This window comes from Ailuropoda melanoleuca, chromosome 15 (assembly GCF_002007445.2).
Source record: "Ailuropoda melanoleuca isolate Jingjing chromosome 15, ASM200744v2, whole genome shotgun sequence".
In the NCBI taxonomy this organism is placed as follows: domain Eukaryota; kingdom Metazoa; phylum Chordata; class Mammalia; order Carnivora; family Ursidae; genus Ailuropoda; species Ailuropoda melanoleuca.
This window is the reverse complement of record NC_048232.1, coordinates 86,183,349-86,198,042: the sequence shown is the minus strand read 5'-3', so window position 1 is coordinate 86,198,042 and position 14,694 is coordinate 86,183,349. Positions and strand designations below refer to the sequence as shown.

Genomic DNA, 14,694 nt, shown 5'->3' with positions numbered 1-14,694 from the left:
CGGGGTCCCTGTTCAGCGGGGAGTCTGCTTCTCCCTCTCCCTCTGTGCTCTCTCTCTCAAGTAAATACCTAAAATCTAGGGGGGTAAAAAAAAAAAAAAAAAAAAGGCTGCAAGGTCTGGCCATGAACTCACCGCGAGCCCCTGCACTCCGGGTTACGACCTAGGGGGTATGTGAATGTGTCACTGCCAGATTATAGACTCCCGGAGGCAGAGGCCAACCCGTCACCCCTGTGCCCCCAGAGGTGGGCCCAGCAGAGAGAGGACGTGCCCACCTGGTGGAACCGAGCCAAACCAGACCCCAAAAGCCTCAGGTATGTGTAAGTATCGAGGGGTGCAAGAGCCTCATTAGCTAACTGCTCAGATGACGAGGGGCCACATACCCCCTCGTCACCGATTCTCAAAAAACCCAGACATTGAAACATCCACGTCACTGCAAACCAGGCATGATCTAATCTCAAAGATCCTTCAGGTACTGCTCGGGCATCACCACAAACATCTTTGTATGGTGGCTGAGCATTTAAAACAGACACTAATGAGGCTGAATGATAACAGAACCTCAACTCTACATAAAACATCAGGATGGCAGCTGGACAGTGCCAGCAACACGTGTGATCCCCCCCCCCGCCCACCACGCCAATTCTGAAAAGCCCAAAGTGCCAGCAGGGAGCTGAGGCCAGCCACCGTGCACGGTGACCGGCAACCAGGAGAAGGAAGACACGGAGCCCGCAGGAGTGGCTCACAGTGAAATCAAAATGCAGCCCCGTGCCAGGAGCAAAGAAAGGATGGTGGAGCAGGCTCCCCCAGGCAAACGAGCTTCTCTAGGGATACGCAAGAGCCCTGGCTTCCCGAGGACCTCAAGGGCCACCAGCACTTAATGGACGCCCTTTGGCATATGTTATCTGAAGAACAGCTGGACCTACGTCCCTGAGGCCAGCCTCCCCAGGCCCCCAAAAGGGCCATCCAGTTCTGCCTCCCACTTTCTCAGTCCCCCGCTTAGCACAAACGCCTGGCAATCACTGCATCCTGGCTGCACACGTGCTAATCTGGACATGATGTGTGTGCTCTGTTCCCTTGATTTGGGGATGGTGCATTTACCACATTTCCACCAATCAACTGTGCTGGGTTTTGGTGAGGACGTGGAAGCAATTTCAATCACTGGTCATGAAAATCTGTCATGAGTTAATAAAAAGGGAGAGTCTAAAATAAGCAGAAGGGGGGGCAGAGGGCTGACACTACCCCCAAAGAAACCCAGAATTATCAAAAATGCCCATCGATGTCTCCCCTTTGTGCTTTTCAGCCACGGCCCCCTGGAGCCGAACGGCGCGGGGCAGGTTACGAAATCTGCTGATCATTTCCAGGAGCAGGCGAGCCCAATGAGCTTAACGCACCGGGAGAGAAATGTGCTTAATAAAGAGAAAACAGAAATGGCAATTCAGAAGTAAGCCTGGGAAAGCAAGTTCTGCAGGTCCCTGTGCTTCCAACTCATATTAATTAATCTGATCAGTAATGTCCCATTATATTATTCAGGGAAGTCCAAAGCGTGCTCTGCTGAGAAAATAAGAAGATTAAATCATTAGGTCGTTAAAAAAAAAAAAAAAGAAAAAGAAAAAAAAGCAATTCTATGCGCACCTGCCACCAGAGACCTGATGGGGGGTGGGGGGAGGACCAGAGAAGAGAATGAGAAAACGGCCGGCAGGATGGCGCCCTCTAGTGGCCCATCTCCACCAGCAGAAGCAAGAAAGACCAGACACATTCTGCAAAGGTTCCATCCAAACTAGAGAATCTGGCCTGCTGGGCAGATGGGCACCTTCCAAAGGGGGCAGCCCTGGTGCTGGCGGCTGTGTCCTCACCTGAGACACTCCGGGAGCCAACGCAGCATTTCGGGCAGCCCACCTGGGCAAGCACAACCCCACCCTCACTGACTGGATTCCACACTCCAGGCAACAAAGGAGAGGGATCTTCACAACCCGCTGGGGTTCCCAGAGACCAGACTTTGGAGGGAAAGTCCCAAAGGAGCATCTAGGAGCCAGAGGCCAGTGGAGATTCCCTCGCAGCCAGCCAGATTAAACGAGGTTCCCCACTGCACCCCACACACTCCCATTGGGCCCCATCCCGTTGCTTTCCTTTCAAGCACAGTCATGTTCGAGACATATGCATGCACCCGTTGCTGGATGCGTGTCCATAGTGGCCTCCATAGTGGCCTGGAAGGGCAGACAGACGGGGCCCGTCCCAAAGGAGGCACTCAATTACACACGGAAGGTTAATGGTGAATGCAGGACCCTAACCTTCCAGAACTTCTGGTGTTCCTCTTTGGAACTCGTAGGAGCTGTTTTCTTTTAGGGACTCTGTGCCCTGCTAAGTAACACCCCCTCTTCCCCCAAAGATGTCTCCATCCTGATCCCTGCAACCAGTGGCTCTACAAGGCACAAGGGACTTAACGGATATGATTACATTAAGGATCTTAAGACAAGGAGTTATCCTGGCTATCCAGGTGGGCCCTAAGAAGTTGCAAGGGTCCTTCTAAAAAGGACACAGGAGGAGCTGTGAGCAATGAGACAGTGGAAGCAGCGAGAGATGCGAAGACACCGCACCGTTGGCTTTGCAGATGCAGGGCGGACCCCACACCGAGGAACGCAGACACCTCAAGCAGCTGAGAAGTCGAGAAAACGGATTCTCACCTGGGGCCTCCAGGAGCACAACCTTGCCAACACCTGGATCGTAGGACTTCAGACTCCAAGAATGCAAGTCTGTGTTGCTTTAAGCCACTAGACTTCTGGTCATTCATTACAGCAGCCACAGAAAACAGCCTCAAGACAGCCCCAGCTCCACCACGTCATTTCAAAAGGCCCAGAACATTCTTTGACTGCACCCATTTTACTGAGCACCTACTCTGCGCCGGACCCCAGGCTGAGCTCCAATGACGCAGCCGTTATGGAAAAAGCCACGGCCTTGGTCACGCAGGCAGAACAAACACAAACGAGCACATAGGATGAGTCCCACCGACACTGTGGATAAAAACACAACTAACTGTCCCCGAGCGCTGCAGGTCACGCGCATGTGACGATGAGACCTGAAAAGGTTGGCTAAGATCTTGATGGCAAATCCACTAACGTGTATCGCATTATTACCTTTATGCAGAAGGAGCAGCACAGGCTGGTGTCCACGAGAGCCGAGGTAACCCCTCCCCCAGGGGCCAGCACAGCAGCTGACGGGACCACCGCGCTCCCCCTTCCTTCCGCGCCTGGCTACCGAATGAGCTCGAGGGGTGCAGCCGGGGATGTGCTAAGCCCCTGACCTTTCCGGCCACAGCTGTGCCCCACCACCTCTCCAGGCCTGAACCTGTTCCTCTGCTCTCCTCCTGGAGCACCTGCCGTAGGCATCTTCTCAGCCCCACCCCTGCTGCTCCAGGTCTCAGACCCCCAGGGTCCCGGGCAGCAGCCCCCGCCACTCTGAACCCATTCTCTCTCGAGGTTATAGTTCAAGGGGCTATACGCAGTAAACACCAGCCCAGATGTCAGAGTGCTCACCGGGCTCAGGATACACCCAGTAGCAGGATCAGGTTAGCGCTGATGAAGAAACGGATACCCCCCTGCGGTTTCGCCCACAAGGGCCCCAACCTGAGGACACGGGCGGGGCCCAGGCAGGGGGATGGTGGGGAGGAGTCGGCCTACCCATCTGGCTGTGCCCTTGGGCAAGGTAACTTCTCCCAGCACTGTGCCAGGCACATTCAACACAGCTTCTCCGAATTAAGGACACACACAAGACTTGTAGGGTACGGGGCAGGACGGGAGCCCAGGACTCCACTCCACGGCTCCCACCATGCAGCTCTGTAAAACGCCCTGGTGTTCAGGAAGCTGCTTGTTTGCACTTATACCACCAAGCGCGACTACCATGCTCGTATGTCTTTTCTAGACTCCTTGAACTTTCCTAGTTGTGAGGTTCAAATGCAGATAGTAGCTCTAAAGTTTAAAGCCACATGCAGACCAGCTTCCTACCAGAACAAAAAAGCAGGGAAGTCATGCAGCTCCCTAAACACCCAGGCAGGTTCCTGCCTCCCAGGTGTCCCCCGGATGCCTCCCTTCCCAGAGCCCCACACGCCTCCCTCAGGGGGCGCTCCCCACCAGCCCACTGCACCCTCCCCACTGGGCTGGGCTGGCACTCAGGAGGCAGACAGATCTGAAAGATTTGGAAAAACTCATCATGTTATGGGTTGAATTTCAGCCCCAAAAAGACATGTTGTGATCCTAACCACCCCCCATGCCTGGGAATGTGGCCTTCTTTGGATAAGGGGCCTCTGCAGATGTTTTTTTGTTTTTGTTTTTTTAAAGATTTTATTTATTTATTAGAGAGAGAGAGCACAAGCAGGGGGAGTGGCAGAGGGAGAGGGAGAAACAGGCTCTCCGCTGAGCAGGGAGCCCAAATGTGGATCCCAGGACCCTGGGATCATGACCTGAGCTGAAGGCAGATGCTTCACCGACTGAGCCACCCAGACACCCTGTGCAGATGTTTTTAAGTTGAGACGAGGCTGCCCTACTGACTGGCGTCCTTAAAAGAAGAGGAGATGGAGACAAGGAGGCACAGAGGGAATAGGGCCACATGCAGACAGAGGCGGAGCCCGGAGTGAGGCAGCCCCAAGCCCAGGAGCACCGAAGCCACCAGAACCTGGAAAAGGCAAGGTCAATCCTCCCCTAGAGCCCCAGAGGGAACGCAGCACAGCTGACACCTTGACTTGGGCCTTGCGGCCTCCAGACTGTGAAAGCAGGAAGGTCCACCCAGCTGCGCCATCCACGGTGCCCTGTTAAGTCAGCCCCAAGCCAGAGCCGGAAGCATCATCCTCTGTGTCGCACTCAGCACTGTGCGTGTGACATCGTTGTCACACTCGCACCCAGCTCTCTCTCCCTGTGTCCTCACCTGAAGGTGGGGGAGGCCGCTCAGCGGACCTCACAGCGGGAAGCAGGGATTTATAGACGTGCACACACAGGGCCAAACGCACGTGTGTCACCAGGCCTCTGGCAGGCATGGGATGCGCTCACCACTCCTGCATCGAGCTAGTCGAATGGGGAGATAGCCTGGTGTCCTTCAAAACACATCCATGCACCTGTGCACGGCCCTGGGCCCCAGGAGCCTGTCCTTTGCATCTTACCAGGCCCCACCCATCTCCAGGGACAATTCTGTCCTCCAGCGGTGTGGAGGTGTCTGGGAGTTAAGGCCGTCACGCCCAGACACCGCAGGTGCTAATGGCATCAGCCCGTACAGCCCAGGGATGCCGCTGGACACCCCGCAGCACCCAGGCAGGCCCTGCCCCAGAGACGCCTCCAGCGCAAAACGTGAACAGTGCCCGGGGCAGAAACCCTGCTCGAGCTGCCCAGAAGCTGGGCAAGTGAGGGTTCCCGACATTTCTGCACAGTCGGGCAGCTTCCACAGGCACTCCAGTACCCTCACTCAGGTCAGAACCCCATGGGGGCCAGGGCCTTGTGCACCCCCCTCACAGGGCTGTCATGGACCCCATCCAGCTGTCCTATGCTTTGCAAACCATACCCAGGGCACCAAGGGGACACAGGACTCTGGGCTTAGAGAGCATCTGTTCAACTTGGACACGAACAGTCCAGTATTAAAATAACAACAGAGTGTAACCAAGTGTAGAGTGTGAGCCCGGGTCCCTGCCTCTAGATCTTCTGGAGAAGGGCTCAGGCCTGTTCCCAACCAGGCCCCACCACCAGCCTCCAGGGAACGCACAGGGTGGTGTCGTTGGCACAAAGAGACAGCCCAGACTCTTCAGTCTCTGCTGCATGAGAAATGCAGTGTGGACATGAGGTGGGGGCCCAAGGCCAGGGGCAAGCCCCGCAGCCCTGTCCATCCATCTTCATGACCACACTGCGTGCCCGGCTCTTCGCCAGACGCTGAAGTCCACACACCCTCACCAGCCCCGGCCAGGCAGCCAGAGCAGGGGCATGCGGAAGGCAGCAGGGGGCCATGCCTACTGCTCCCCTCCCATCCCACAGCCCCTTCCTTCCAAGGGGGGATGAGGTGCTGGAGGGGGTCCTCGTGTGGTGCTTGCCCTCTGGCGTGGCAACAGGCTCAGCCATTTGCTGGAGGCCTGGCCTCCCACCCCCCCACACACCTCTGGTTGCCCTGGCAACGGGGCCCCTCCCTCCCCAAGGAAACCAGGGCTTCTGCAGGGTCCACACTCTGCACTCTGGTGACGGCGCGGCTAAGCAGGGACAGCTGGACCAGCCCAGCCCAGGGTCACAGTCCTGAGATGTCTTCTGTCCACCTTGCTCACCCAGTCCGCCGTGTGGGCAACAGGACCGGAAGGCTTCAAAACCGCGGGGTATGTTCTGTCTGCAGAAGCTTTAGATGACCAGCCCCTCCTCGTGCTTCCAGATGCCCGCCCCCAGGTCCCTTGGGTGACTGTCACAGCACCCCGCTTCCTTCCTGCCCCGAAGGCCTCACATTCTGTTGCTGCCCCCCCCCCAGGGGTACTCCCTGCCAGGCCACGCCGGGCTTTCCACAGCCAGTGAGCGCTTCCATTCAGCAAACCCCAATCCAAAGGTGCGTCCTGCGTCCCCAGCTGCACGGGAACTTGTGTGTTTGAAGAGAACACTGAGGGACACATACAGTTCCTCCCCGGGGTCCCTTTGTTTGTAGACGGCGGCTGAGAGGTTAACAGTCAGGGGCTGGGGCGAGTAGGCGTGCTATACTAATTCACTTTTAGTTTGTATTTCCTCCATTTCAGAGAAGTCTGGCTTTTTATGCACATTCATAGCAGAGCTGTGAGAAGATCTGGTTCAGTTTACTTCTGCTCATCCACTCCCCTCCCTGCAACCACTTAGCGGACATCCACCAACACCAGGCCTGGCACCGGGCGGCCAGGTCCTGCCCCGAGGGGCTCAGCATCCAGGAGACAAATAATGGAGGTGTGTGAAAACGCTAGGGACCTGAGAGGGAACGAGTAGCAGTCCAGGCAGGCTTCCTGAAGGAGGTAACCTTGGAACCAAGTCTTGAAGGAGCCTGGCCTACAAGGAGGAAGAAGACACTGGCAGCCTCTGTCCTCACATTCCCAGCAGGTTGGGGGAAGTGTGTCCTTTTGCTCGGGGTCGGCCTGTAGCAGGAGGATGGCTAATAAAGCCGGGAAGGAGATGGTCCACAAACTGCCACCCCTTCATTCTCAAGTTCCCTTCTCGTGTCCCATTCCACCCCCAACTTGAAATCCCTGCTACGGCCTGCAGGGTGGGGGCAGAGACGACTGGGCCTGGCGCCACTGGAGGAAGGAAGTCTGCCTCTGGGGAGCCTGCCCATCCTGCACGCTCCTGCAAGAGCTCACGCAGGCTCCTCGCTGCCGGGACGGGGCTGCCCCTGCAGACCAGCAGACAGAGGCTCTGCAAGCAGGCGCCCTGCCCCAAGGAGAGGCAGCCAAGTGCTGACCTTCACCCTGGAACCAAGTCTCCCCAGCGACAAAGCACTCTTCACCAAATAACAGGCAAGGGGAGTCACGGGCATTTAAGAAATCCTAGAAAGTTTAAGTCCTGGATCCCCGTAGGTAGGTAAGAGGGTAGGGAGGAGGCAGAGGGGAGCCAGGACACAAGGCGACACCAGGCAGGGACTGAAGGAGCGGCGACTTCTGGGTTCCCGGGAATGGGCTATACAGGGTCCTAAGGGCAGGGAGAGGGCGCCGCTCCTTACCCCCATTTTACCGATGAGGAAGAAGATAAAGGAATGGCCAGTCAGAGATGGAGCTAGGACTTGTATCCTACCGTCCCACTAGCCGAGCATCCAGAATAAATGTGTACCCGCTAATCGTGAGCCCCATCACAGCTGCCCTGCCCCCGCCTTCCTGCGCAGCAGACCTCGAGCCAAGGAGGTGACAAACACACTGATGACCAGTGCTATTCCAGAAAAGGCCTCTGGGTGCCAAGCAGAGCGGGCTGGGGGTGGGGGGTGTGCGGGCAGGTGGCCCTGGAGCCACAGTGGAGGGGGCACGCTCAGGTTGGTCCCCAAGCTTCGGGTGCCTGGGGACCCTTTCCTAACAGAGAGTTTCACAGACCCCCACCTCCATGGGCAGCAGTACTTTCTAGGCAGAAAGCCCAATCAGGACTGCTGTGAAACTAGCTCGCAGACATCCAGCAGAACCTGAGACAACCCGCGAACAGCAAGGCACAGATGAGCAAGATGGGTGTTTGGCTGTCCCCATCATTTCCGGTCCCCAAGCGGGCTCCACTGACCTACCCCAGGCGTCTCTAGGTCTGGCAGGAACTCAGCCCGGGTCAAGGGAGCAGTGGAAGCAGTGGTGAACAGATGATTTTTTTCTGCAGAACTTCTCAGAGCCTTGACCGTGCTCCTGTGCCTCGAGGCTCCCCCGGGGGACCGGCAGTGAATGTAGCTACCCAGCAGCCTGAGGGGAGGGCAGCGGGGTCTGCCCCTCCGCCAGCCGCCAAGCCCTTCCATCAGCCATCCATTCCTGCACCCCTCCTCACCCCACCCCCGCACGGGAAGAGCTAGTGGCCTGGTTCAGCTGCTTTCTGAGCCTATGGTAAACCCTTCTGTCTCTGAAGAGCTGCCCCAGAGCGAGCAGAGAGCCTCCCTGCATTGGGTCTCCTTATGCTCTTCCTTCAACTGCTGGTTTCTCCTCCAGAAAGGTCCCCACACCCCTACAAAAAGCCCGCTCAAAACAATATGAATGATCAAGACACAAACAAAAATCAGCCTATGACCTCCTTGAGGGAAGGGCTCCTATCTTGGTCCCCTGAGGACCCAAGTTCCAGTGTCCCTTTTTTTTTTTTTTAATTTCTTTGACGGAGAAAGAGACAGCCAGCAAGAGAGGGAACACAAGCAGGGGGAGTGGGAGAGGAAGAAGCAGGCTCCCAGTGGAGCAGGGAGCCCGATGCGGGGCTCGATCCCAGGATGCCGGAATCACGCTCTGAGCTGAAGGCAGATGCTTAACGACTGAGCCACCCAGGTGCCCCACCATTTTTTTTTTTTTTTAAACCAGGCAGAGCCCAGGAAAAATGTGTTTTTTACTCCCCCAGGTGGGGAAGGAGCATTCTTGGGAGCTTTCTCAGTGTCAGAGGCACAGGGGCTTCCAAATAGCCACCATCTCACTGTCCCCAGCAGGCCCCACGGAGATGGCCTTCAAGCCGACGTGAAGAGCTCCAACTAAACCCCCAACTCCAGTTCCCGACTGCTGTGCGACCTTGGGCAGCTTACTTAGCCTCTCTGGACTTCAGTTTCCTCAACTATTAAGTTTCATGAGGATCGCACGGGGCACATCACCTGTCCCACGATCTCCTTCCCAGGCGGGAAGACAGAGCATCAGGGCAACTATGCCAGGGCACAGGGTGAGCTGGCCTCACCCCTGCCTGCGCAGCGCGAATGCCTTCCACCGTCCGCTGCTCCCACAGGAAAGACAGAATGAATCGCTTATCCAGTGGTGACAACACGAGCCAGATCCTGGCCAAGAACAGCCAGTTAAAGGGGAAAGACAGAACCAAAGGTCATTAAAAAGAAATCCATCCTATCAGGTAGCCCCTAAAAGCAGCATCATTGTAACTTGTCCCTGAAAACGTTCCAAACGCCATTCTTCTTCTAGGCCCAAAGACCCACACGACCCCGCGGGCGACGGGAGCATCTCGACACGCTGCAATGCACACAGCAGGCGTCCGTCCACCAGGGCCGAGGGGGGATTCCCAAGGACCCTCTTACCTCCCCGTCCTCACGCCAACATCCTTGTCCCCTTCCCGGTAAATCAAAACGGCCAGCCCAGGACCCATTCTTGTCTAAACAACCCTCCCTCATAAAGCAGACGAGGAATTAGGGCCAGCCCCGGGTTTGACTCCTGCTGAAAATGGTCAGAAAACGGGGGGCACTCACTGGCCAGGACGGGGTGCGGCTGGAGGGCGCGTGAGAAACGCAGACGAGTGCCAGGCCGGCGGGCACGCAGCGGGCACCCAGAGCACACACATCACGTTCATATATGGATGCGGGCAGGGACCCCATGACTTGCGATTTGTGGGAAAGGCCTCTTTCGGGCGCTCTGAGGAAGGCCACGAGGGATCGGGCCGCCCGGAGGATGGGGCTGCTTTCAAATGATAGAACTCTGCTAACCACGAAACACTATTTCTATCCTCACTGCCAACTGCCTCGTGGGCCAGCAAACTGCTCCAGGAAAACCGACCCACAGAGCAGAGAAGGAAGGAAGGGAGTATCCATTCCTGCGGCGGGACCCGAGTCACGGTTATGTGGCTCGGGGCGGAGGGGTGAGGGGTACGGCCCAGCAAACGCTGGCCTCCGATAAGTCTTCGATCTGGGCCTGGGGCTGGAGGCCGGGCTCTGGGGCAGGGTGCCAGGGCAGGCCCGCAGCGCCCCAGGCTGCCTTCCGGTTGCCAACTCCGTCAGGAGCACCCCCACGCGAACAAGGAACACTTGTCACCCCGTTTCCACGACAACAGAAATCAGACACCAGAAACAGAAAGCCTAAGCCAGAGCCGAGGCCACCCGAAGAGCGGAGGCTGACAGATTTGCTGTCGGCGGTGCTCACTTCCCAGGGTGGAAGTGCCCAGGAAGATCCTGGAAAGGGGAACTAGATCTGCTCCCCCTTTGGCCACTGGACACACCAGCCGGTTTCAAAAGCCGGGCCCAGGCACCCCCCAGCTGGGTGACCTGGACAGGCCACATGTCTGCGTTTCCACATCTCTAAGATGGGGTTGCCAACCATACTGAGCTCCTGGGGCAGCCACAGGGATAGATGAGGTCCTGCGGCACCCGGCACCGGGACACACGGGAGCTGTTATTTGTGGTAATTACTAGCAATCCCCAACTCCCAGGGAGACACATTCTTCTCACAGGTGTCACCTGATGGCTCCACCAGTGCCCAGGTTTGCTTAGGCGGGAGTGCGGGAGCCCAACAGACACCGGGGCCCGGAGCTGGCTCTCCCGCGGGCAGGGTTCCAGAGGGGTGGTCCGGGGCCTCAAACAGTCACGGGCATTGGGATCCCAGCCTCCCCAGGCACCCCTGCCTCACCCCACACTCCACGCCCACCCGACACAATGCAAACCAGGGGTCATGCAGAGGTGAGGCCAAGGAGCTGGTGAAGCAAGTCGGAGACACCCAAGGTCAATGAAGGCCCCAGGCTGATCTTGCTTTACTGGTTCTCGTGTTTGGGTGACTATGGGCTACACTGTACCCCCCTCCTCACCCCCAGAACTCAAATGTCAGAGTCTTCAGCCTCAGGACCTCAGAATGTGACCGGATTTGGAGACAGAGCCTTTAAAAAGAAGATTAAGGAAAAATGGGGTCATAGGGGTGGACCCTGATCCAACCTGACTGGTGGCCTTGTAAGAAGAGCAAGTGTGGACACACAGAGACAGAAGCCGGGGACGTGCAGAGGGAAGACACCATCAGCAAGCCAGGGAGAGAAACCGAGCCCGCTGGCTCCTTGACCTTGGACTTCCAGGACTGTGAGCACGTAAGTTCTTATTGCTTCAGCCACACAGTCTAGGGTACTTTGTTATGACAGGCCCGGCAAACCTAAAGTAACAGAGAGCCCGGGGCCAGGGCCCCAGAGGGCACTGGGATGCCCCTCCGGCTAGAGCAGAGTGGAGGCAGGGAGGCCCTCGCCAGCCCGCGGGAGACACTGGTGCTCCAGGGAGAGGGGCCTTCGGCCGGCACACAGAGCCTGCGCTGGGAGTAGGGGGTCTTCTCAGCACCTCGGCATCACCAAGTCAGCCAAGCAGATGCCCAAAGCTGGTGCTCAGCTCCCCGGGGCACAGCAACCAGAAGGTCAGTCATGGAAGATGCCACCTAGCTTTTAAAAGGAAACCAACTGTCCACTTGGAAAGCTGTAAGAGAATCAGGAACCCCATGGTCTCCTCCGAAAGAGTCATATATATGGATATATATCAATATAGGTAGATTTTTTAAAAAACTAAAAAACAAAAACCAGCTCATAGATGCAGAGAACAGACTGGTGGCTGCTAGGGGAGGGGAGAACATGAGAACCGTGTCTAACGGGAACCCACAGTGTTCCAGAAGGAAGGAACAGAGCCCAGCACTTCCCCGCCCTCTCCCCCACCACTTCTCTTCCTGAGTGACACCAGACTTGATCTTCGGGGCCCATGGTCCAGGGAGCCAGCGGCATCCCGACTTCTGTATGGCCCCCAATGCCTAATGCGGCCGCATTACAGATGACACCGTCTCGGTTCCATCCCAGCGGGACACACGAAGTCCGGTGTCCTCACGCCCGCACACCCGGAACATGGGGACGTGGGCCCCGAAGCACCCAGCTTCGATCACCTTTCTCACCGTCGATTTCTCTAGCTTCCAGCTCAGCCTCAGTTTCTCCTGCTCAACTTCTGGAAGTTTCCTCTTGGAAGTAATTCCTCACCCCTCAGACACTGGAGCAGAAGATGCCCCATGACGATCAGTCATGAAATTCTCATGCAAGAAGCCACCCTTCATTTCTGAATCCTTCCCACCTTCTCAGAACATAAGCAAAAATGTTTCCTCCGATGACAAGGAGAGAAAGCACTGCAGAGGAGGGCGGGGGAGAATGCCGCCTGGGACAGTCGCATCCATCCCTCCACTCTGTTAGGCAAATACACCACTATGCAAATGACAAGTGCTATTTAAAATCCAATGACAGCAGTCTTTGTACCTGTTTAATGACACACCTCTGTACCTGTCAAACAAGGCAGGGGAGACTGTGAAAGGCAGAGCTGTAGGACACCGTTTTTTCAGCCAATATCCCCGACACCCAGCACACGAGATTCCGAATTTACACTCAACACCCACATTTCGTGGCCGCCCTTCTCCCTTAAGAACAAGAAAGGAATAAAATCTTAAAAAAAAAAAAGAAAAAAAAAGAACAAGAAAGGGACGCTGTACCAGCCCATTCAACTCCCCAAGGCTGACAGGGAGCAGAGTTCATTTTAAAGGAGCGAATATCTGGATGGGGCACCTGGGTGGCGCAGTCCTTAAGCGTCTGCCTTCGGCTCAGGGCGTGATCCCAGCGTTCTGGGATCGAGCCACATCAGGCTCCTCTGCTAGGAGTCTGCTTCTTTCCTCTCCCACTCCCCCTGCTTGTGTTCCCTCTCTCGCTGGCTGTTTCTGTCAAATTAATAAATAAAATCTTAAAAAAAAAAGAGAGAAATATCTGGAAAATTTGCTGTTTATCTTATGAGTCAAAAAACAGAATGTGATTATAAAGCAGAAGTTAATCTAAAGAGCTTATCCATTTGGAAGCTGTGGGCGCTGGGCAGACACACGCTCCACAGTCTTTTTCAAGTGAAAAGAGAAAGACCAAGCCTTCTCCCTTCAAAACCAAGAGCAGACTTCACAATGAACCAGCGTATACAGCCCCAAGACCAAGTACGATTAACTACCTGTTTACGATCTATCGCCATCACTCCCTCATCTATGAGAATAATCATAAAAGTAATAATTACGAGTTTAAGGCACTTACCAAGTGCCGGGTCCTGCGAACCCCAGAATTCACGTCTACCCGGAGCTTGTGCGTGGGACCTTACTTGGAGAGACGGCCTTTGCAGGTGTTACCAAGTTAAGAGGAAGTCATACAGGGTCAGGGTGGGCTCAACTGGCGTGCTTCCAGGGAGAGGGAAATTGGGAAATGAGACACAGAGCAGGGAAGGTGATCATACGGCGACAGAGGCAGAGGCTGGAGTGATGTGTCGATGAGCCAAGGACCACCAGAAACTAGGAAAAGGCAATGAACGACTCATTCCCCCATCCGCCACGCCCGGGGGACCAGGTGCCAAGGCCCGAGACTCGGGATCCCAGCGCACTTCACGCTGTAAGCTATGACGTGGGCATTCCAGTTTCTATCCACTGATTTCCAGAGCTTGTCTGAGGCAGCCGCACCCTTGACAGGTCTGCTCAGAGTGCTATAAATGCCAGCTTTGAAACCATGGTCCCAAATGGGCGCTTGGACTGCTCCCGGGACACAGCGTGCCAGCTCTCCGGGCCTGGCTCCTGGCTGCAATCCAGCACGAGCCTCTTCTCTCGTCTTTCGGTTTTCTAGAAGCACGGGATTATTTTTAGCAGCTGTTCCTGCTCTCAGTCACCTCATTAGTTTTAGAACCAAATAATCCCATTATATATGACTTGATTGGCTCATCAAATTATCCTTCGTTCGAACACATACTTAGCGAGCATGCCACCGTGTACTAGAACTTGCCTGGTACGTTGCATTTCTCAAAAAGCATTCACGCAGCTCATGATCACAAATCCCCTCATTTAATTCACTCTTAAATGTGTTTAATTTTCCCACAAATGGAACGATAAACTTACACACCGAGCATTTTTGCCAGAGAAACTATCATCAGCAGGGCCCACCCAACAAGGACCCCCCCGCGCGACTTCCCAGCCAGCTGCCTTTCTGAGCACGTCCCAGCCGCTGTTTCTGGGAGTCTTAAATAGATAGTACCGTCCATCACCGGATGGGAAAACCAGGGCGCAGAGAGGTAGGGTAACTCACCCAAAGAGATTCCAATGGTAGGGGAGGGGGAGCCACGGGCACAAGTGGGAGCCGGGCCATCCATACCCTTCGCCACCTGCTCTCCTGCGTCTAGGTCAAAACTTAGCCCACGTGCGCCTCAGTTCCAAAGTCACAGGGCCCCTGATACGGGGTCCAACATAGTGGCGCAGAGGGGGCAGCGCGGTTACACCACAGAGCTGAGCTG

General features: G+C 55.9%; 1 protein-coding gene across 1 annotated transcript in view; it reads right to left on the bottom strand.

Annotated features, from left to right (window-relative positions):
• PARVB (parvin beta) overlaps nt 1–9,993 on the bottom strand; it is a 68,617-nt gene extending 58,624 nt beyond the window's left edge. The window contains 1 exon segment of the mRNA XM_011229518.3: nt 9,868–9,993. Coding sequence (XP_011227820.2) covers nt 9,868 — 1 coding nt within the window. The 5' untranslated portion in view covers nt 9,869–9,993.
• Between the last annotated feature and the right edge of the window lie 4,701 nt (nt 9,994–14,694).